Source organism: Mirounga angustirostris, unplaced genomic scaffold, assembly GCF_029215605.1.
Source record: "Mirounga angustirostris isolate CCGP_5_RB_7025 unplaced genomic scaffold, mMirAng1.0.hap1 SCAF_13, whole genome shotgun sequence".
NCBI lineage: Eukaryota > Metazoa > Chordata > Mammalia > Carnivora > Phocidae > Mirounga > Mirounga angustirostris.
In genome coordinates this window covers 23,151,652-23,174,650 of record NW_026991721.1, presented here as the reverse complement: position 1 = coordinate 23,174,650, position 22,999 = coordinate 23,151,652, and the positions used below count along the sequence as shown (strand labels likewise).

Here is a 22,999-nt window from a genome sequence, read left to right as displayed (position 1 = left end):
TAAAATATGACAAGTGTAACAAGACATCCACAAGAATGGACTGGTCAAGAAACTAACCCAAATTAGAGGTGGAGTTTAAAAAAAAATTTTATGGCTTATTCTGGGATTAATAACAATATTTCACTTTTGGAACTTTCCAAGAATTAAGGTGGCATTTTGTAGAACACGTGCATGCTTGACAAACTTGTACGTCCCACTTAGGGAAACTGAGTCTACTTTAGAAGAGACGGGGTTGACCCACAGAAAGCTTCCTAAAAATGCTTTTTTGCCACACGATAGAGGCAGCCATCACTTAAAACAAGTGTCTGGGGGGTTTGCTAATGATGGAGCAGCTGGGATAGCCTCGGCCCTGGAGTTGAAGCTTCTCATGCATCTGTTGGGACTAAGTTCATGCTGTTTCTGGCTTCGTACTTTCTGTTTACCTGGTTTTCTCATTGGGCCTAAAATGGCTGTGCAAACGTTTCTCTCTGGGCCCAATTTTATTTTGCAAAATACAGTTTTAAGAGTCCAAGGAAGAAACCACAGCTTAAACCAAGGTCTAGAATAAATCATTTACCATTTCCTGGAGGAGCAAAATATTAATTGTATTTCATGTGTAAACCAGTGGCTGGGATCATTCTTTCCTCCCAATACAGTGAGTTACAGTCTCCAAAATAAAACAAAGATAAAGCAAATATCAAAGCAGTGTAGTTATTTTATTAAAACAAACACCCGGGATACCAGTTATATTTTAATATGTAGATTTCATTTTAAGTAAGAGTACTTCTTTGGTAAAGCCATCGGTGCTGTATACAGGCTGAGAAGAGAATATGCACAACAGATGGGAGTGGGTAGGCCGTGTCAGTCCAGCATTTGTTTTCATGTACACTAACATTCAATTAGGTGCCATTCAAGAAACACTTTTGGTCACACTCTTTTAACCACTACTAAGACAGGATCTAATGTAAAATCTCCAAGTGCCTTTGTGACTTAAATGTGAATCTATATGCATAACCTAAGGTTGGAAAGAGCAGGTCACACTTACCTACTAAATGGAGTGGAGACCCTGTTGATTCCTCCGCCAGTCCTGCAATCCAGTCGTACTGACCTGATGGAGACCATGGCGGGGGGGGAGGGGGGAGGTCCTCTGTGTTGTGCGTGGTGATGGGGGCGGTTGGAGGGGGCAGTGGAGGGTGTGTGGCAGTGAATCTGGGTAATGCCTTTAAGCCCTCCCTTTCACGCATCCTGCTCTTCCGATGAACACTGATTTTTGGTCTTTCTGTGATGAGCCACCCCCTCCCATCTTTGCATTCACTCCCTCTCACAAAACACATTATTTGAGTCCAGATGGATTAGGACAACTGCTCACAACTTCTGTAGCAACGGTAAATTCTTAGCAACAGCAGGCTTTTTGATGACACTTTCACCATTCCACGTGCTTCAATTTTTCACGTTTTCACCCCACAGCTTGTCATACAGTTACAGAACTTTAATAGCCTCCTTGGGTTCATAGAGCGTCTTGCTTAATAGATCCAAGCATTAATAAACATTACCCATTACTTAATAGTATCTAAACTTCAGACTCTATCCCACTCTTTACAGGTAGATACACGGACACAAAGACAAAGAGAACTGATTTGCCCATGGTCAGTCAGGAGTAAAACCTAAGTCTCTTAGCTTCTAATTTAGTGGTATATATGCTAAATTACAATGCCTCTTCAGCCCTCTGGGAACATAATCCTGGAATCCTGTGTAAGCAAAATGGGCCCAAAATTACATTCTCACCAGAGAAATTAACTGGATAATTTATCAAGTGTGAAAACAACATTAGAATATTCTGCACAACTAAGGACTTTCAAATAAATCCATTATAAAAAGCATCCCTTCAGGCAAAATAAATAAGATCAAAATTCAGCATAATAGATTTACAAGTTGAAAACTAGCTCAAAGTGAGGACCACAATTCCAGCTACAACTCAAATATCACAAGTTTCCCCGAAGAGATGACTCAACTGAAGCTAATTATCTTAGCAAAATTTTTAAAGAGAAACCAAACTTGAAGAAGTCTCATTAAAATTAACATGTATTAATGTTACAAAATATTACTTGTAGATTCTAGGTGGTGGTTGTTCAGTATACAATTCGTCCAACATCTTTGCATGTTTGAAAAATTTCATAAAGAAAGTGCTGGGGGAAAAAAAAACAGCAAAAACAAAACAAACTCATCTATACCATTCCACCTAAAACTCACATGACAAACTACCAGAAATTGGTCAGTTTTAACCAGTATTTTCATTAACAGATCATTACTAAATATATGAGTGTGTATCCTGTGCCAGGCACTGTGCTGAAACATGAACCGAACACTGTCCCTGTCCCTTAATTTTCACATTCTCCTTCGGACTGCAGTAAAACTGTCGTTACGTGCTTCTAAGACTGGCAGCATTTCTTTCTTGGAATACAGGAATCCATATGCTCTTCTTTCCATTGGCCTTTTAGCTTTTACCCTGAAATCTACCTGCAACTTTGGGATAAATGCAGTCAGCTGGCAGAGGAGCTCTGACAGGAGGCTCTCCTTTCCAGAAACCACGGCTGGGAAGCAGCATTGCGGCTGTGCTCTGGTGACCTTCCAGGTGGGCATTCAGAGCTGCAAGCCTTGAGGGAGCACAGGGGTCGGCCTCTCCTTCCCTCTTGTCCTAAAGGCAGGGCTAGCGTCCGGCTGAGAAAGCACTTTGAGAGTAAAAAAAAATAGCACATCTTCTCATTCCACAACATGCTTGCCCCATCTAGAATGATTTTTCAGTATTTTATAACTTTATAATAACAATTTTGGGAGAGGAAAAAGCTTTAAAACATTAAAGGCTTAGGTGACATTTAGAGAAACGAGTAGGCTTTTTTTTTTTTTTTTTTTAAAGACACAGCAAGAGCAGGAACACAAGCAGGGGGAGTGGGAGAGGGAGAAGCAGACTCCCCACCAAGCAGGGAGCCCGATGCGGGGCTCGATCCCAGGACCCTGAGATCATGACCCGAGCCGAAGGCAGACGCCCAACGACTGAGCCACCCAGGCGCCCCGAGTAGGCTTCTCTTTACAGGCATGTGACTAAAAGTGAAGGCTGTAATTGAATACTACAATCTGTAGAGATCCATCTAATTTGATTTCATCAAATCAACTTTCTGGAGACTGGCAATTCGGGAGTGTCAACTCCATTCTGTAGAATGCAATGGTATCAACTGTGAAACTTACTATAGCTTATCGTGTGAATCTGGAAAATTTAGAAAAAAATGTATTTCAAAAGAAAAGTACAAATGACTATTGTCCATTTTTCATTTTTTTAAGGCATTGCAGTGCTTAGGCTCTGTGGAACTAGGCATCACAAAAGAGACCTAATGGTATTTTATATAAATGATGAGCATAATTCATAATTTGAGGCAAGCCAAAAAAAAGAGCTGGAGTAACTGAATTAAAGTACAGTGCTTTCAAGTCTTAAGTTAGAAAAACCTCTCTCCTAATTAAAAGTGTTTTCTGGTCACTAGAGATTAGAGGGTTCCCTGGATAAAGGAATGACAAGCAACTGCTCCTCTTTAAGGAGAATGTATTCTAATTGCATGCATAATTCCTAATTCCTAATTCCTGCTTAGTTTATCTAAGACTTTACTAGTACAGAAACAGTTAATGGAGAACTTAATTTTATACCTGTCACACAAACTGTCAGATGTCATCCAACATCTCTATATTAGCCCATCATTAGAGGAAAAAACTCACCTTTCATTCTATCTCCCTTGACTCAGCCCCACAGAAGCTGAATCATACTGTACTACAGACAAAGCTTCACTGCTGCCCTGGCCAAAGGACCGTAAAAACTCCCAAACTACAAATCAACATCCTGACTTGTTTTCCCAGAGCCAAATACATGACTCGCAGCCAGTTGCCTCCAACACTGGGTTGGACCTCTCTGGGAAAAGAGGAAACAATTTTGCTACATTTGAGAATGATGTCAGAAGATCAACATGTTCAAAAGTTAATAAAATAAGAATGCAGGGCGCAAACACTTGAAAGCTGGTTGAGTGAAGCCAGCATGTTTGAGTCCAGCAGATTGGAAAAATATAAGAGACCAGATTTTCCACCTCAGGCTTGATTCTGAGGTGAGGTCTTAACAAAAGTTTCTATTTGGAATGACAGCTTGACCATTACTTTTATTCTATATTCACAGTGAATGACCAGCATAAAATAAGTGCCTGGTTTCTTACAAAATACCACATGTTTGGGGGTGAAAACAAATGCTTATTTGAATTAAGATGAGACCCAGCTGATGGGATACTACATTTGAAGTATTATGTCAGCAGAAAATAAGGCAGAGCAATTTCCTACTGGCCCAATCCTTTAATAAGTATTGTCAACACTCTGCTGGTTAGGACTTAATTTCTTAAAACAGAATTTTATGGTTGGAGTGGACCTTAGAAACATCTAAAGCAACTCCTTATTCTACAGATGAGAACCTTGAAGCTAGAAGTTGAAATTAGGCAAAAAACCCTGTTTTTGTTTGGATTAAGCAGAGTGAGTAGAAAAAAAATAAACTAACCAAAGCAGGAAATGACTGGCTTCAGTACCTAAAGTACAGCTATGCTTTTAATAGAAATTTGACCAGGAAGCTTTTAAATAGTATTTCCTTTTTTGGTGGGGTTGAATGTTTTGTGGCAACATTTTTTTCCCTCTGATAAAAATATATGGTTTATTGTAGAAAATGTAAAACATATTAAGAAAGCACAAAGAATATAAGTCATCAAAAATAGTTCAGTACATTTCCTTCAGGCTTTTCTATGCAACAAAAAAAGTTTACCATTTACTTGTTAAATGGAACTCAACAATTACTCACTGAAAAACAGTCATAAGGACAGCAGTAGTGCGGGGCTCTCAACCTGGAGGGTGGTGCTGCCATGATTCTGAGGAGCTAGCTAGTTGGAAGGCACAGCAGCTAAGGGACACCAACTGCCAGGAAGTGAACTGGTAACGGTTGGTAACTCTGGGGAACAGGATCTCCGCATGACCCTTCTTTTTACTGTGGAACATAAATGCATCAGAGCAGGAGCCTCAATGCAGCAGAGAGGAAGGGCAGAAACACAAGTAAAGGGAAAGGTCAAAGTGTCACTTGCTGGGTCTGCCTGGAACCAAAACCATTCTTCTCCACAGACAAGGTCTCTTGGCTTCCTCTTGAAATTAAGGCTCATCTTCAATGCTGGTCAGGGAGCTCTGATCTGGCCCCTCTAAAGATATAATTCCATCTCTCATGACCAGACAGCATTAAAACAATCTTGTGTGAACAGCAAGGAGTATGGGTCCTCTCAGATTCTTCTAAGAGCCTCTACTAGCTCTGGGACTCGCTGAGAAAAAGATTTCACCATATTTAGTATCTATAGGCCTTAACAAATCAACGGCACAAAAATCATCTCTCCCTATTAGGAACATTTAGCCACTTCAATACATTCCAGATGACCCTCCTCAACTATGTATTATTGTTGACCAAAGCAACCTACTCAGGCTAAGTCCTGACAGAACCACTATGCCTGCCCACCTTGGTTTGATGACCTCTCAGGTTATCTCCAGTGATCTCCCAAGTATTAAGAAATTCTGTTTTTAGGAAATCAGTTTTGTTCCATTTAACAACTATCGGAGGTGTTCAAAAGAGCTGAAAATTTCTGGCTCAGATAGCTCCCGTCACCACCAGTGAGATGCCATGTTGGCTGACTGATGAGACACATTTTTTCTGTTGGTGCTTCTATGTGTACATCTCCCTGTCCTACAAGCATTAAGCCACAGAGAACATATGTAAAGCTGTGGAACTCACTCTGCATTGAACAGACAGAAAGGGATTTATAGCATAACACTGGGCAGTTGGTACCCACATGGTTCTCAACAGTCTCAACTCTGGAGGAGAAGATACTTGTAGCCTCAAGGAAATATGTAAGCCAGATAAGTGTTTATACTGAATAAGTAAGGTTACATTTAGGGTTTAAACTAGTTTCTGAACATCCTTAGTAACACCCTATGGGGGCTGGGGGGTTGGAGTCAATGAGAACTTAAGCTGTCCAAGGATTAAGGTTCAAATCCTCTGAAATCCGTACAAGGTCAAATAAAATGAGAACTCAGCTCCAGAGTAATAATTCTCGCTGGCACCAGCACGAGGCAGTAGTGATTCTCAAGTTTAATATATTACATATAATATAAAAATAAGCTGAAGTTTTAAGGAATGTCCATTATTATTAAAAGGTTTGAGCTTTCCTAGTCCAACCATGGGCTTTTTGACAATCAAACACACTGGAGCAAAAGCCCATGGAAGTACAACAAAGAGGTATACTAAGTGACAAAAGAGCTTCTACAATGTGCCACAGGCACTTCGGTTTTTGAGAAAGCACAGAATGTGCAGATTTCCAAGGAAGAAAATAAAACTGCTTCAGAGATTTGTAACAGGAAGAAGTGGTAAGTGACCTGTCTAATAACATTCACTGGTGAGTACTACACTGGTGAGCCTTCCCACTTCTTTTGTGGTTTGCATATTATTGAGAACAAGGCCAAGACACTGCTTTCTCCAGACGGCTTTTTGTTTTTGAACACATGCAGGGATGCTATGTCCCTGAATCAGTACTTCGTGGCTGAAAACCCTCCCTCCGGAGACTGCCCATGTCAAAGCGGGTAGAGACCTCACAGCGTACTAACAAAGTATCATCCTTAATGAAGGTTCTTTGTCTTAGGGCATCCAGGTGCATAAAAGTCACATAGCCAAAACCTTTTGGGTTCCGTGGGATTGTGGGTCTCTGGAAGGCAAGCAGCTCTGGTTTGGCATCCATGATCTCTTCGTGGTTCTGCCTTACAGGCGCTTCAGACTGATCAAGAATTGCAAGGCGTATTGTACCCTGGAAGGGCCAAGGCAGGTGGCTGTCATACTCTCCCTGCATTGTGTGGACAAAGAGGGATATATAATTAGCACAGCGCTGAGCAGTTGGTAACTGGAGGTGCAGGCGCATGCACAGTTTGTAGCCAGGTTTGCCCGTGTAGAATCCAGGGCTGTGAATGACAACAGGTTTCTCCTCTTCCTGAGATTTCAAATGCATCCCAAAGTTGCCAATCTTCCAGATGTAGATCCCGTTGCACTGCTGCGCTTCTATTTCAGCAACTTTGTCTTCAAGGGTTCGAATGGTTCGTTTGAGCTCATTTACATACATGCTCTGAGTTTCCATTTTAGCAGTTAGCTCTCGGATTTGATGGTCTTGTCTTACAAGGCGACCCTCTAACTGCTGAATGGTTTCTTGGAAATTATGGACCTCGGGGTGACACGGAGTGGAGACCCGGGACACAGAGGAAGAATCGTATGGCGCCATATCACGCTGAGGTACAGGAGCTAAAGCAAGGCTTAAACCCTGAACGGCCTGAGCCAACATTCTCATGTGCGACTGGGTATTCTCTTGTAGGTGGCGTGCCAAGTGATTCCTCTGCATCTAAAAACCAAGCATAAGCCTTAGGCTGGGACTAGATACTGTGAGGAAAGGGACCTAGCCAAGCCAAATAAAAGGTTTTTAAGTAATGTCATCATTTCCCTCCATCCCCTAACAGCCTTCTGTCTTCTTCAAATTCTTGATCCAGTGAGACGATCTTGTCTCTTTAGTCACTGAAAAAGGGAGGCTATGTGCTGAATACCTTTCACTCAGATAAATCTCCCTCCCACCTATAAAAGTATCAGGATCTATACCCATCCTTCGCTTCTGACTCAGAGATGACTCTCCGCTTGTCCAACGTTAATGCTTCACCTGGGCTCTCATTGGCACCCACCTTTTCAAGACCTCAGAGGTTTTGCTCAGTTATACCCCTTCTCCTTTATCTGCATTCCCTCCCCTTAACCCTTTCCCTCAGAATATATTACAGCTTTCCTGTTGAAAAAAAAGGTACATCTCTCTATTGATCTCATGTCTCTCTTTAGCTAATACCATTTTCTCTCTCTTCCTTTTACAACCAAGAGTACTCCATCTGCGCTGTCTCCAATTTGTTTTCCAAAGTGCTGCAAAGTATAATCTTTCTTGTCTCCACACTCTTCTCATGTCATCAAGAACAGCTTAATTGTTATATGAGAAAGTATTTATAACTTTTATTACAAAAGTAATTCACGTATATTATCGAAAAACAGAAAATAGATGACTGAAAATAAAATGAGTTACTTATGATCTCACCTAACTACCATTAACATTTTTTTTTAAAAGATTTTATTTATTTATTTGAGAGAGAGAGAGAGAGAGAGAGACAAAGATAGTGAGAGAGAGCGGGGAGGAGAGGGAGAAGCAGACTCCCTGCGGAACAGGGAGCCTGACTTAGGGCACGATCCCAGCACCCCAGGATCATGACCTGAGCTGAAGGCAGACACTTAACCAACTGAGCCACGCAGGCGCCCCCCATTAACATTTTGATACATTTCCTTCAAGTCTTCTTCTCTATGCAGACAATACAGAATCTTCCCATAAAATGTAATCATAGTATATACAATTTCTTCACTTTATTCTTAAAATTACTAAATGCGTGCTTATTGTAAAAAAAGTCAGGTTAAAAAGCATAATGGAAAAGCAAAAGTATAGCTGGACTCTCCAGAAAGAATGACTTATCATTAATAACCATCGATCTCTGGGGTGCCTGGACAGTGCAGTCAGTTAAGTGGCTGACTCTTGGTTTCAGCTCATGTTCTCAGGGCTGTGAGACTGAGCCCCACGGTTGGGGTGGGCTCTGTGCTCAGTGGGGAGTCTGCTTAAGACTCACTCTCTCTTTGCCCCTTCCCCTGCGTGCGTGTGCTCTTTCTCTCTCAAATAAATCTTTAAAAAAATAACCATCAATCTCAAATATGTGACACAACTGATACTAGCCTTGAAGCTAATTTTGGAGAGCATAACAATACCACCTTTTCCTTGCCTGATTCACCGATTTCTAATACAGTCTGTTCATGACTCCTTTGATGGTCTGCTTCTCCTTCCTGTACACACTCACTCTATCGACCTTCCATTATCATCACAAACCACTTCCCCAAATCAATATTCCGAGTCCCAATTTCTCTTTGGAGCTCAAAAGTTATACACTGCATGTCAGCCATATCCCCTTCCACTGGTATTCTCAACTTCACTACAGAATTTTCTTTGATATTCAAGAATTAATAAAAGAAAGAAAAAAACCCTTACCTTTACATGGCAACCAAAAGTACTGAATGTGCATGGAATTGGGGCTGTCGGACAGTCTAGATCATAGTGATTAGGCATCTGAAAACCAAAACAAAGGTTGAAAAATGGTTCTCCCTGCATATCATGTTCTAGTTTAATGATCACATTTGAAATAAAGATTTACATTTCATCTAAACAATATCATGTATTGTCTATGGATGCTTTTGCACAATGCAGAGTTGAGAAGCTGCAACAGGAACAATGTAGCCCACAAAGATCAAAATAATATTTATTTCCAAAAGTCACAGAGAAAGGCTAGAGCAACATCTCTTACCATCCCTCCAAATCACTCAAATGCCCAGAAAATGAATGTTTCTATTGCTAGGAACTAACCCCCTCTAGTGGCACTTTAGAGAAAAAGCACCTTCTGATGGCAACTAAAACTGCAAACTCAAGACTCACTGTGGTCCAGACCATTTAACAGGGACCAGTTAACTGCATACACTGAAACCACTGGCTGCGGCCATTATTTCCCTCATGACCGGTTCTCATAAATCTTACTTTCTTTTAACCAGGGCATGTTTTGGTTACCATGGGGAGATGCAGATGTCAGAAGGTATTTTAAGCACATTAATCAAAGTTCTAAAGAAAGTCTCAGCCTTTGATTTGGGGATTCTAAACACATTCTTTAAGTTGAGATCCATTATGCAGAATCATGTTCTTTGAAAGTGGTGCCAAATTCCCTTTAGAAATTTAGTTTGGCTATATTCATAGATACTTCAAGCAGAAATGACTATAGAAACTACTTAGTCCAATTCTTCATTTTGCACCATCTGGAACAGCAGTCTGCAGAATTTTTTGTAAAGGGCAGATAGAAAGTTTTTTCAGCTTTGTAGGCCTTAGGGTCTCTGTCCCAAGTAGTCAACTCTTACTATTGTGGTACACTAGCCACGTACAGCACACAGACATGTGGACATGGCTGTTTTCCAATAAAATGTACTTACAAAAACAAGCAGTGGGCCAGATTGGCTGGTGGGCTGGTCTGCTGATTCCTGATCTAGAATGTCAGCTTTCTTGTCAGAGATCAGTGGGCAAGTTAGGGGCACAGCCAAAATCAAAACCTAGGTTTTCTCTTAACCTAGAGTTTTTTCCTACATTATTTTATTTTTGCTGGGTTTAATATGTGATACACGGTTTCCTTCAAATATTAAAACAGAGCAAAAAAGAAAACTGAGGAGGTGAGACTTCAAAAGCAAAAAGAAGTTTAACACCTTCGAATTAAGGCTTTGTTGGGGAAAAAAAACCTAAAAGACTTTATTAAAAGACAAATGGAAAAGTTTAGTCAAGTGACGGGTTTTGCTTGCTGCTACTTATTAACGTAATCAATTATGATCTTGGGGTTTGCAGATTTCATGGGTGTATAAATATTTAGTGACTAATATTCATATTTTGTGGGTAAGCTCCCCAAATGTCAAAAGATAGCAATCAGATGGAATTTTCCTTTCTCTATTAATACAAATGTACAGTTTTCTATTATTATTACTACTTTTGATGATGTATCCATTAGCAGGCTATGGCACAAATGAACAGAGGCGCTACAGATCTTGGAAATCTCAAAATGTCCCACTATGTCTCAGGGGCGACAGCTACAAATAATGCTCTGCTACTGAACAGACTTGCTTTCATCTGTTTCATAGTTCTCTCACTTTCAGCTGGTCTCTGGACACCTAAGAACCCTGTTCCACAGTGTGCAAATATGTATTTGTCAAAGTTTTTCTTTCTTTAAATGGAGATTTTTTTTTATTATTTTTATCTTAAAATGACCCGGGTTTGGTAGGAATTTTTATGAATATACACAAACACGGGTATTATGTTAATGACTTAGGAATTTTAAGTACTTAGAGAGAGCTGAATATTTTGTTCTTTCTAAAAGTACTATAATAATTTACATGAAAGCTTTTCAGTTTTAATACTTCTTCAATCTGTATTCATTTTGACTTATTGATTTAAATTTCCCATTGAAAACCTAACTCGTTTCTTTAATCTATTAATGGAAATATTAACTTACAAAAGGGAATCATTATACCTGTTCTCTGATGAGCATAGTATTGCAGTATTCACAGATGACATTTGCCAAAGGACAGTTCTGGTCATGGATCTAAATTTTATTAAAAAAATATAAAAAAAAGCATGAGAAAATCTGAAAAAGTAACAATCTATTTTTATAAAAAGTAATTCACTATAAAAAAATTAAAGACCTCAATTTGTGCAAAACAAAAATGTAAAAATAATGTACAAAGGTTATTTTCTCTCCAAAGGGAGCCAGTGTAGTAATGAGAGGTTCATCTCACTTTCTAGCTCTTTAAAAGAATATGAGTAGTACACAAGAGAATCTTTTAAATCATTTCTTTTGAACTTCTGCGACGAGTTTGGACAAAATTTACCAATAATATAATTCTCCAAAGGCCCTCTTCCAAAAATTTCCAGCAACAGCATGACGTCTTAACTAAAACTCTTACCAGGAAGGTTAAAAGAATAGAAGTATTATTAGAGCAAGAACCTTTGGTGCCCAGGTTCTCATAGGCCCCAGGAAAGTGAGCTTTGTGTTCCAGAATACAGTGAATTTAGTTTAGTTGATATGCTGAGAAGTAATTAAGCTTCCAGGTTAAGTCCACTTAACTTACTGGAGTTTAGGAAGACATCAATTTGCTCTAATTATGCCTCAGACTTCTCTACATGTTTAGCAAGTTAGCAGACTTCTTTAATATTTCATCAACTTAATGAATATGCTTGACCTTCTAAGAAAGTAGGAAAAAATTACCAAAATGAATTTATAAGAAATAAAGTTTAAAGAAGTATTTTCATAGCAATAAAAAACAAAAATTATACACAGGTTATTTTAGTAAAGAGGACATAGGATGGAGATCCTGGACTAGATCTTAGTGCTAGCTTGGCCACTGACTATATTAACATAAAATTACTTAACCTCTCCACATCTCAGTTTCTGAATGGAAAACTGCTCTATCACTATGATGCTGTTAAGCACATGACACTTCTTTTTAAAGATAAACGTTTTAATTGAAGTATAACATATGCACAAAAAAGTGAATTCATTACATGGGTATAGCTCAATAAATTATCATCAAAGGAACACATTTTGTGGTTTTTAATTTATTCTCCATAAAAGTTTTATCTACCTATTCTCTTTTTCAAAGAGAAAAGTGTAAGTCTGATAATCATTCCACTTGTCTCTAATCCAAAATTGATCATTAATATATCACATAGAAAAGGAGATCAGCATATGTCTTTCCTAGAAGCTTGTGTTACTTGCAGATCTACTATAGTGGTTAAGTAGTATAAACAATGTTTTCTAAGAAAGATATACAAGTATAAACTCTACACTTACTTACTAAATGGTTTATTGACCCCTCTTCTTAAAAGTCAATCTTCCCACCACTGATAATATAGACTCAGATTTGGAGTAACATCTTCTTCTATACCCTCAAATATACATTAAAACATTTTTTTTTAAGATTTTATTTATTTGAGAGAGAGAGAATGAGAGACAGAGAGCATGAGAGGGAGGAGGGTCAGAGGGAGAAGCGGGCTCCCTGCTGAGACTCGAACCCGGGACTCCAGGATCATGAACTAAGCCAAAGGCAGCCGCTTAACCAACTGAGGCACCCAAGGCACCCCTGAAACTTTTATTTTTTTAAAGAAGTAGTAAAATTAACAAATCCAAGTAAGTACATGCCTCTTTATCTTCAAATGCCATCAACGCAGCACAGTTCACGCAAGAAACCTGTCTCCTCGGGCACTCCTTAAGAATGTGAATATTAAGTTGGCATTTTTGGAAGGGACGTTGGCACTGGGGACAATTCATGAGAGCAAACTCACAATGTACTTGGTGATCCTGTAATGAGGAAAATGTAATTGATCAGTATTTGCCAATCCCTATGAAATTTCCTAAGAAATAATCTACAAATGTACTGTTCCCTTTTATAGAACTGGCTACTGAACCTGCTTTGTCTAGCACATACCATATGAAGGTCTTACTGAATTTATTTTTTATTTATTTTAGAGATAGAGAGTGAGCGAGTGGGAGGAGCAGAGGGAGAGGGACAAGCATATTTCGCACTGAGCGCAGAACCTGACGTGGGGCTCAATCCCACGACCCTGAGATCATGACCTGAGCCAAAATCAAGAGTCGGATGCTTAACAGACTAAGCCACCCAGGTGCCCTTGGCCTTACTGAATTTAAATAATGGTTGTGAATTACAAGTTTATACAAAGAATGTGAATTCTCAAGTTCATGTATCCAATTAGGGAAAGATGTCAGATTTTCTGATTATCAATTTAGTCTCAAAAGGACCATTCCTTCAAAAGGAGCTAAGTAAAGGTGGGCATGCTGCAAATACATTTTATTTTATTTTTTTAAATATGTAATTGGCTTCCCATTGTTAAACCAGGTATTTTTTAAGATTTTATTTATTTGAGAGAGAGAGAGAGAGCAAGCACAAGCTGGGGGAGCAGCAGAGGGAGAGGGAGAAGCAGGCTCCCCACTGAGCAGGGAGCTCGACATGGGGCTCAATTCCAGGACCCTGGGATCGTGACCTGAGCCGAAGGCAGACACTTAACCAACTGAGCCACCCAGGTGCCCCGCAAATACATTTTAAACACTTAATTTCAAATACAACATAAGCAATATTTAATTCTTGTAAAACAACCAAACTAAGAATTGTTTTTATTTAATTTAAAAGCAAATGCTTTTAGCTGATTACTTCAGCTAATCTCAAGCTGTAGGACGACTCCATTTAGCTCTTAATAAAAATATACAATTTAGAAAAACAAAAAAAGTATGGTTAGGATACTAAGATGACAGACGACTACATAGAGTTTGCTGCTTATTTCAAAACGAGAGAAACAAAATTAAGAGATTAACATGTGACATTTATATTTGAAATGCTCCTCAGTTTTTTTTTTTTTAAAGATTTTATTTATTTATTTGACAGAGACACAGCGAGAGAGGGAACACAAGCAGGGGGAGTGGGAGAGGGAGAAGCAGGCTTCCCGCTGAGCAGGGAGCCAGATGCGGGGCTCGATTCAGGACCCTGGGACCATGTCCTGAGCCGAAGACAGACACTTAACGACTAAGCCACCCAGGTGCCCCACAATGCTCCTCAGTTTTATTGCAGATAATGTTCACCTAAAAAATTTGTAGTAGAATACGGATTTCTTTCTTATTATCACTGGGGCAAAGCCAGAGTATATGGATTAGAAATATATAGTTTCTACTCATATTTATATTCAATTATGAAAGAATTGGTATTAATTCAGCAATAATTTATTAACCAATTATTATATGCTAGGCACAGATGGGACACAGCAAAGTGCGTATCCTCTAGGAATTGCCTTGCATATATGCTAACAGCTAGAAAATAATTTTAATACCTCAAGATGCCTCAGTTCCATCTTGTGCAAACAACCTTCATTTGGACACTTCACCATCAAAGAAAGAATCTCTCGTTTTGCAAAATTGTCAGGAAATAGTTGATTTTCCAGCAATATTTCATTGTCAACTGGACATTTGTGACCAGCATCCCTAAAAGAAACAAGATACATACACTTAGTAGATTTAAACAAATGTTAACGTTAGAACACACAAAACTTTTAGTCACCGCATATAAATTCTTCATTGATTATTTCCTATGGAAAGTAATTTAACAGCATATCACCAAAATAAACTGTTCTTCTGTGGACAGTTTAACAAGCATTCTTTACTGAAATGAATACAACTAGTACCATTTGGTTACCTATCAAAAACTATGTTGCATTTTAGATTTGGGGATAGATTTAAAGCAAAAAATGAGAAAAATTGAGTAAAATCGTATTTCGACTGGCATGAAGTGAAATGAAAGTTAAGGGTGGGAACTGTGGCAGTCTGGCAGGCTTCTGTTCTGTGAGCAGCCCTAGTGTCCTAGTGAGATGGAACTAGATGGGCTGCTCGTGTGCCAACATCTACTTGTAGTGTGCTGCTTGGCTGTAAGGAAAAATTAAACCAATTAGCAGTAACCTTACAAGGTCACATTTTTAGGTTTACTCTGAACAGTCATTACAATACTCTGGCTCACAGGCAACAGAAGGTTTCCTTTATGTTTAAGGTACAGTGTAGTAGGGAGTAGAGCACCTCTATGTCCTGATTCCCAGTGGTTTATTCCACCTTATGATGAAAAAACCATCCCTAGGAAGCTTGGGTGTCTGTCACCCCCCTTTAACTTTTTGGGATGTCTCAATCTTCACTGAAAAGTGAAGGTCAGGTAGGCTACTCAAACTCTCAAATATTTGTTGAGCACTTCCTATGTGTAAACCAACAGTGCTAATTGCTGCTGCAGGTGAAAAGCTGCTGAAAAATGGGGTCTGCTGTCAAAGGTCTTAGAAATAATAAAGGTGAGAGACATGGTCTTTATTGAGGCCGCTCTCAGAATGCATGTTACTACTACATTGTCAAAAACTTTCTGAGAAGCATAGAAATAGATGCCCAAAATCTAAGTGATGGATGACTAAGAGAAAATAAGAACAACCTTACAGAGTAAACTGGAAACGACTGTCCATAGCATTAGCAATCACTCCAAAAGAAAATGGAATTGAATTGAGATAGATTTTGATTCCTTGAATGACTATAAGAAATGAAAAATTCCAGAGCTGTTCCTTTAAGAACTTCAGAGTTAAAGCTAAATGGTCAATTCTAACTTAAAGGGAGACAGGAGAAAAAAAAAAAAAGCTCAGACTTCCTTTTGTGGGTTTTACTTCCTTTTCAGAACATGTCCCACTACTTGCATGAACTTTGCTATTAAAAAACTGCTAAAGATTAGCTACCTTCCTGGGATGTGTGACCACTTGGTAAAATACTATATATTTTTACCCACAGGAAAACCAACAATCCACTTTCATTGCCTACATAACAATATAAACAAACATCATTATAAACAAACAAACAAAACATTGAGCCTTTAACATCATTCTCATGTATATTCTAAACCAGTGGTCTCAACCAGGGCAATTCTGTCCCCCATGGGACATTTGGCAATGTCTGGAGGCCACTCTGGGAGTTGGGGGTGGGGGGTACGACAACATGCACGAACAGAGGTCAGGGATGCTGCCAATCATCCTACAAGAATTTCCCAAACCAAAAAATTATCTGGGCCAAAATGCCATGTGAGGAGGGTGAGAAAATCTATCCTCAACAGATCTTACCAATTCAACAGTGGGTAACACAGTTTTTTCAAGAATTGACACAAGTCACATGTCCCCTTGTTACTTAAATCAAGCCAAGTCCCAAGTGTGGATGTAGTTACCCTAAACTCAAGTTTTATGTTAAAGTTAATTTAAAAGTTCAAAGAGAAAAACTTGTTAAGACTAGTGAATAGCCAGCTTAACCTATTTAAGAATGATTTTACTGAGGAACATAAACTCCTCCCCCACCTTCTTCCGTCATTTTTGTTCAGGACAGAGCCCTTTAGTCACCTAAAAAGACTCCCATCTACTTCTGAATTATAGTAGAATGTATCTATTTCTTAGGAGATGATTTCGAATCACATGTGGAAATCCCATCTACCTTCATTTGGTTAAAGCAGCCATGATTTACTGAGCACCAACTGTGTGTCAGGCACTATTCCTGGCACTCAAGAAATAAGAGAGATGTCAACGTCTGCTCCCAAGGAGCTAATCTTCCAGTCAAACAAGCAGACAATAAATAAATTACCTGGTATTTCAGAAGATGAAAAGTGCTAAGGAAGAAAGGAAAGTAGGTTAAGGGAGACTGAGAGTGTGGGGGGAGGTAGTCAGGCTGTGGTATAAATAGGGTGGCCCGGTTACCCAGGAGAAAGTGAGATGTGAGCCACACTGGGGGAAGGAAAGAGGATCAGCTGAGCAATTAGCTGAAGTAAGAGTGCTCCAAGCAGAGAGAGCAGTTAAAGCCAACTCCCCAGGGCAAGAGCATGCTTGACATGTTCAAGAAACAGCAGAATGAACCGGTGGAAGGAAGGGGAGTGTAGCAGAAGGGCGGTCAGAACACAGACTATGAGCCTATTATACAGGGCTTTACAAGGACTTTGGCTTGTATTCTCAGATGACCTGCTGCAATGTTCTGAGCGGTGATATCATATTACTTATTTTACCAGGTTGTACTGAAAACAGTCTGGAAGAAGGCAAGGGTAGAAGCAGGAGGCCTGTGAGGGCTGATGGTGAATCAGATGGCGGTAGCAAGTGGAGGCAGTGAGAAGGAATTTGATTTTGGGTATATTATGAAGGTAGAGCTGTCAACTATTACTTCCTTTAAAAATACTGGTTATTTTACAGTTGTCGATAGAAACCAGGTTTAACAGAATTTAACACAGCTAAAATAAGAATAACTGATCACTTAAAAGCCAGCATTCTTTGTATGGCTGAGATTATCAGATTCTAACAGCATCATCATTTAAGGTACATTTTTTTTTTTTTTTTTTTTTAATTTATTGAGAGAGATAGTGATAGAGAGAGAGCATGAGAGGGGGAGAGTCAGAGGGAGAGGCAGACTCCCCGCCGAGCAGGGAGTCCGATGCGGGACTCGATCCCGGGACTCCAGGATCATGACCTGAGCCGAAGGCAGTCAGTCGCTTAAACAACTGAGCCACCCAGGCGCCCCAAGGTACATTTTTTAAAATTTGATTTTTAAGTAATCTCTATACCCAACATGGGCTCAAACCCACAACCCTGAGATCAAGAGTTGCATACTCCTCCCGACTGAACAAGCCAGGTACCCCTAAGGCACATTTATTCTATATTATTTTCTTAAAGCAGAGAGACTCACCCCTTAGTCTGCAACAGAACTGCTTTAAGTAGAAATAGCTAATTTACCTATTTATTTATCTAAGGGACAGGAGGGGACAGGACAGTAGTTACCTTTCATACCACAGCAGAAGCGAGTAAGAATCTAAATTTCTCAATTTTTTGTCCAGTGTGCTTTTCCCTAAGTAACTTTTTACGTATAAGACTACTCTCGGGGGGTGCTCTATGTAATAATGTTCTCTATATTTGGTTCTGTTGCTGGATACAGTTCTTATGCTCACGTACCTTATTTTTTTTTCAAGAGTTATTTATTTATTTGAGAGAGAGAGAATACATGCAAGCACGGGGGAGAGGCAGAGAGAGTCTTAAGCAGACTCTGAGCTGAGTGCAGACCCTGACTCGGGGCTCGACCTCATGACCCTGAGATCACCACCTGAGCTGAAACCAAGAGTCAGATGATCAACCAAATGGGCCACCCAGGCACCCCGCTCACGTACCTTATTGATTTGATGATGCAAGCTTTGCAGAACCTGTGGCCACATGGTGTTTGCACCGCTTCCCTTAACGCCATCAAGCAGATGGGGCATTCATACTTGCTTTCCAGGGGTGGGTCAAACTCCACATCATACCCCTGGATCTCTTCCATAAAGGAGCTGGACAGGTTCCCCGGGCCGGCGGTTCCACCCACACTGTCATCTTTTGCTGCAGCGCTACACGGGCCGGCCATAGCACCACAGCAGTCACCCTGGGACTGGCCGGATCCACAGCTGTTCTCACAGTTTAGCAGACTCATAGTAATGTGATTATCAACTGCTCTGTAGAAATAGTGAGGAAAAAATGCCTTCACACACATCTACACACACACACATAGACGTCATAGCTTATCTAGGCAAGTCACTATTTAGTTGATATATGTTAGCCATGTTAATAATATTATTTACAGAAAATGTTTCAAGTTCTTTGGGCTTTGCTTCATGGCTACGATTTTTGAGTTGTGGAGTTTATGATCTAGGAGAAAGAGAGAATATAAGATTAAAAGAAGAAAAGCACCTCAACTGTAACACTTAGTTATATCTTAATTATCTGCTTATATGTCTGTTTCCTGTGACTGAAGTCAAGAATTTTCATTATCTTCAGTACTTAGCACAAGATCTTTCATATAACAGGTGCTCATTAAGCATATGCTGAAGAACTGAATAATGCTACTGAAGTTTCGACTTCAGTATCGTAAGGTGAAGAGCACAGTAAGACCAGCAAGCACTGCAAGGAAGAGCGATGCACAAGGAATCAGGTGATCACGTGCAACACTAGATGTGTGATTTGGGGCAACCTAACAATTTGGCTCTTGGTTTCTTCTTCTAGATTTGAAATTCTACAAGTACTTCTAAATGTTCAGCGTGGGGATTTCTATTATGTAGAAAGAATGGAATTGAAAATATATATGTGTATGTCCTTTTGCCTTCAGTCAGGTCAAGTGACTATGTCTCATTATTAATGACTGGAAAAACACGTGAGGTTTCACTGGCCTATGGAAAACTATTGCTTTCATGGGTAGGTGGGATGCTTTCAAATTCTAAACCCCCATAGTATTTATGAATTAGAAGCTAATGTCTAAAAGCAATTCACAGCCTATGTAACCAAGTCTCTGCTGCAGATAATTACACCTGAGGAAAATTCCTAATATGTGCCAGATATAGTTCTAGAAACAGAATGTAAGCCTCTAGTCAATATGGTAGACATTTATCCCCCTGCCTGTCTCATTTTCATATGAAAACCCTGGCTGCCACCAGGCCAAATAGTGGGTTAAAACAGTAATCCTGTATCTTTTACTTCCATACTTTCTTCTTTTACAGACACCTTCTTCTTCCCAAAAAGATCTACAAAGGAAGAGGCACTGTTTTGGCTGGATAGACAGTACGTGAAGCTTAAGTGCTGGAATTTGATGATAGGGGTTTATTTCTTTTCTCCATTATTTGGGGTAGGACCCGGACGAGTTAGGTAACCTTCTATCCTTCAGTTTCCTCATGTATAAATAGAGATAATCATGAAACCCACCTCAGAATTACTGAGGATTAAATGTGTTAATATGTGCAAAGCACTTAGAACTGCCTCTGGAAGAATGAGTTATTATTATGTGCAGCTCCCTGTAGTAAATTAATTGAACAATTTCACTGTCCCCATTTTATCAGGGTGGAAACTATGGACCATAAAAGGGTTAAGTAACTTGCTGGAAATCATAGGCAAAACCTGAAGCGTCCCCCAAGGTTGATACAAAGTAACCAATGACCAATTCCCTATCACTTAAAAAAATTCTAATATTATACTCAATCACTCTGAAGAATAAACAGTCACAGCCTTCTCACTATGTAAGCTGCTTTATAACAATACCCCTGAGCCTCATTCCATGTTTTGGTTCAACTGCTCCTGGTTTGCAAAGAATTTTTTGGTGTGTACAATAAAGTTTTACCAACTACTACTTCAGTGATTCACTGGCTTTTACTTCTCTTATTTTTGAACTTTGACAAAGCATAGCCTTAATTAAATATTGTGGGATGTAACCGCTGATGACTTATTTAGACTGCAAAATGAATAAATATTGTCAAAAATCATGGCTTAAATCCAACTATTAGTATCTGGGTCAAAAAGTACATCGTTAAATATCTTAGGGGAGGGAGGAGTATGGTGATGCACAAAAATGTGCTCCTCTAAGATCAACAGATGCTAATGAGAGAAAGGTTCTAAGCTAAAGAGATCAACAAGGTATGTCTTGAATCGGTCAATTTTAAGTCAACGGAAAATTCATTCATAGCAAAACACAGAACTCCTATAAAGTAAAACGATATAAAACAAAATACTGAGAAAGTACCTTTATTCTTCTACGAGCTTTAGAAACAACTATTCACCAGCTCTTTAAAATCTATTCCTGAAATGCAGAGACCTGTCAATGTGCTGCAATGGCCAAGAAGTGCTGCAGAATAGTCAACTGTTAGATCTTAATTTTGAATACAAATTCAAGCGGCATTCCCCTTCCCAGGCACTATTTGTTTTCCTCCTGGAGGCAAGGACTCGAACAACTTCTTTTAAAACTGCAGCCAAAATTGTATCAGCATCATATATCCCATCTTATCACAGAAAAGGTCTGGCCTTTACAATTCTGAAGTACTGAGAAGTATATAGTACATGCAGGTCGAAACTCGGCTCATCACATGGGCAACAAGTGCCTGAATGAAACACATTCCTTCCTTGAGTCACAAAAAGGCCACACTGTCCTTAGCCCACCCCAACCTCAAAATCAGAAAAACCCCTTCTATCTTCCCAAGTATAATATGGCAGTGGTTGGGCTCACAAGGCCAACGCTTGGATATTCTTTACAAGTTTTTCTCGTTTCTACCCCTGCGTAGCAAGACATTAGTAACCTGTTCTCCCGAGAAACAGAGAAACACGCAAATACTATACATTTAAGCTGCTAATACTTTAGGTGCTTTCTGGTCACATTCAAGACAGTCCTAACTCTCAACTGGAGTTCCCCTAAAGCCAAATACTAGGAACAGCTTTATCAACCCCGCGTCTGGAACAATCTCTACAACTACCGACCGAATGCAGGGGCGGGGGAGGAAACATTCATGTCATCTGAACCTTTTTTTTTTTTTTTTTTTTTAAATCGCTGTCTGGGACCTCTATTGAGTTCAACAGGGAACCCCAAAATAGCTTTCCCATGACAGTGACAGAGAGCGACGGGAACTTACAAGGTTTGGGTTTTGTTTTGTTTTTCCTTTTTTATAAAGAGCTGGTAACAGCTCCGAGGCCCGGGAAAATCCAGGAGGCAATTTCCTTTTCTGGGAAGGGGAATACGCGGGGTGAAGGGAGGTAGGGTTAAGGAAGGGGGCGCGGGATTCCCGCTGGCAGACGGAGTGAGGGGAGGGGAGGAGGTGCCCGCAGGCAGGGGGAGCAGAGGTGAGGGGAGAGGGGGCGGCGTCCCCAGCCTCCGGGAAGCGAGGGGACAGGAGGCGGCGACCCCAACCTGTGAGGAACTAGAGAGGAGGGGGCGGCGTTCCCAACCTCGGGGATGAGGCCGCGGCCGCCGGGAGGAGACGTCCGAAGACTCACCGCTCTCGTCCGCTGGGCCGCCGACGCCAGCCGGCAGCACGACTCGGCTCCGCCGAGGCTCCTCACTCCGAGTTGAGGCGGCCTGGACGCCAATCTGCCGACCCGAAGGCCGCTCCAGCTGCGACCCCGGGCCGCCCGGAGCCCGCGCCCCAGCCGCGGACGCCGCTACTTCCGCCTTCTCTGCTCTCTCTGAGCAGCGAGGGGCGGGGATCGGGCGGGGCGGAGACCGAGCGGCGGAGCCGGGCCCGGGTGCCCCCTGGCGGCGGTCCTCCACGGGCCCGCAGGCTTCGGCGCAGGCGCGGGGCAGGTCCAGCTGTCAAACCCGCGCACGCCGGCTGGGCTTCCTTTTCAGCTCGGAGAGATAATCGACCTGGGAATTCCTGACCCCGCAGTCCTGAACTGGTGTATGTGGGTGTGGGTGGGTGTGTGGGTGGGTGGGTGGTGCGTTTTTATAGCTTCCCTATCCAAGCAGGAAAAAACCCCAACTGGGTTAGATCACTTGACCTTCGGGAATTCTTAAATCCCTCCCCAACTCCACCCTCCTTGCCAAGGAAGTTTCCACAGTACTTAGAACCCTCTGTTATCACCTGGTCCTTCTCCTCCGACCAGTCCGAGGGAGTCAAGTCCATATATTAAGAATTTCTTTGAAACTGCTGCCAATGACACCATCCTCTTTTCTGTCACTGTCATGAGAAAGCTATTTTGAATTCCCTGTTTAACTGGAAGCAAACCAAAGGAATGTAACAGGCACTTTGCAGGAGATACACAAAAGATTTTTATCCACCTCTGCAAAGGTGGTTCATGTTCACCTATTATAGGGTAAAGGTTACACAGTTTTAAAATCACTTTTAAGGGACATGTGAGAGGGAAAAAAAGAAGACTACTAAGGTAGAGAGTGGTAA

The 22,999-nt window shown here is 40.6% G+C and overlaps 1 protein-coding gene across 1 annotated transcript; it reads right to left on the bottom strand.

The window, feature by feature from the left end:
* Positions 1–676: 676 nt before the first annotated feature.
* Positions 677–22,304, bottom strand: TRAF6 (TNF receptor associated factor 6). The gene is made up of 7 exons (XM_045893885.3): positions 22,098–22,304; positions 18,488–18,805; positions 14,616–14,766; positions 12,919–13,077; positions 11,251–11,322; positions 9,186–9,263; positions 677–7,469 (listed from the first exon to the last, which is right to left on the bottom strand). Exons 2-7 carry the CDS (start codon positions 18,781–18,783, stop codon positions 6,600–6,602), a joined length of 1,626 nt encoding a protein of 541 aa, XP_045749841.1. The 5' UTR covers positions 18,784–18,805; positions 22,098–22,304; the 3' UTR covers positions 677–6,599.
* Between the last annotated feature and the right edge of the window lie 695 nt (positions 22,305–22,999).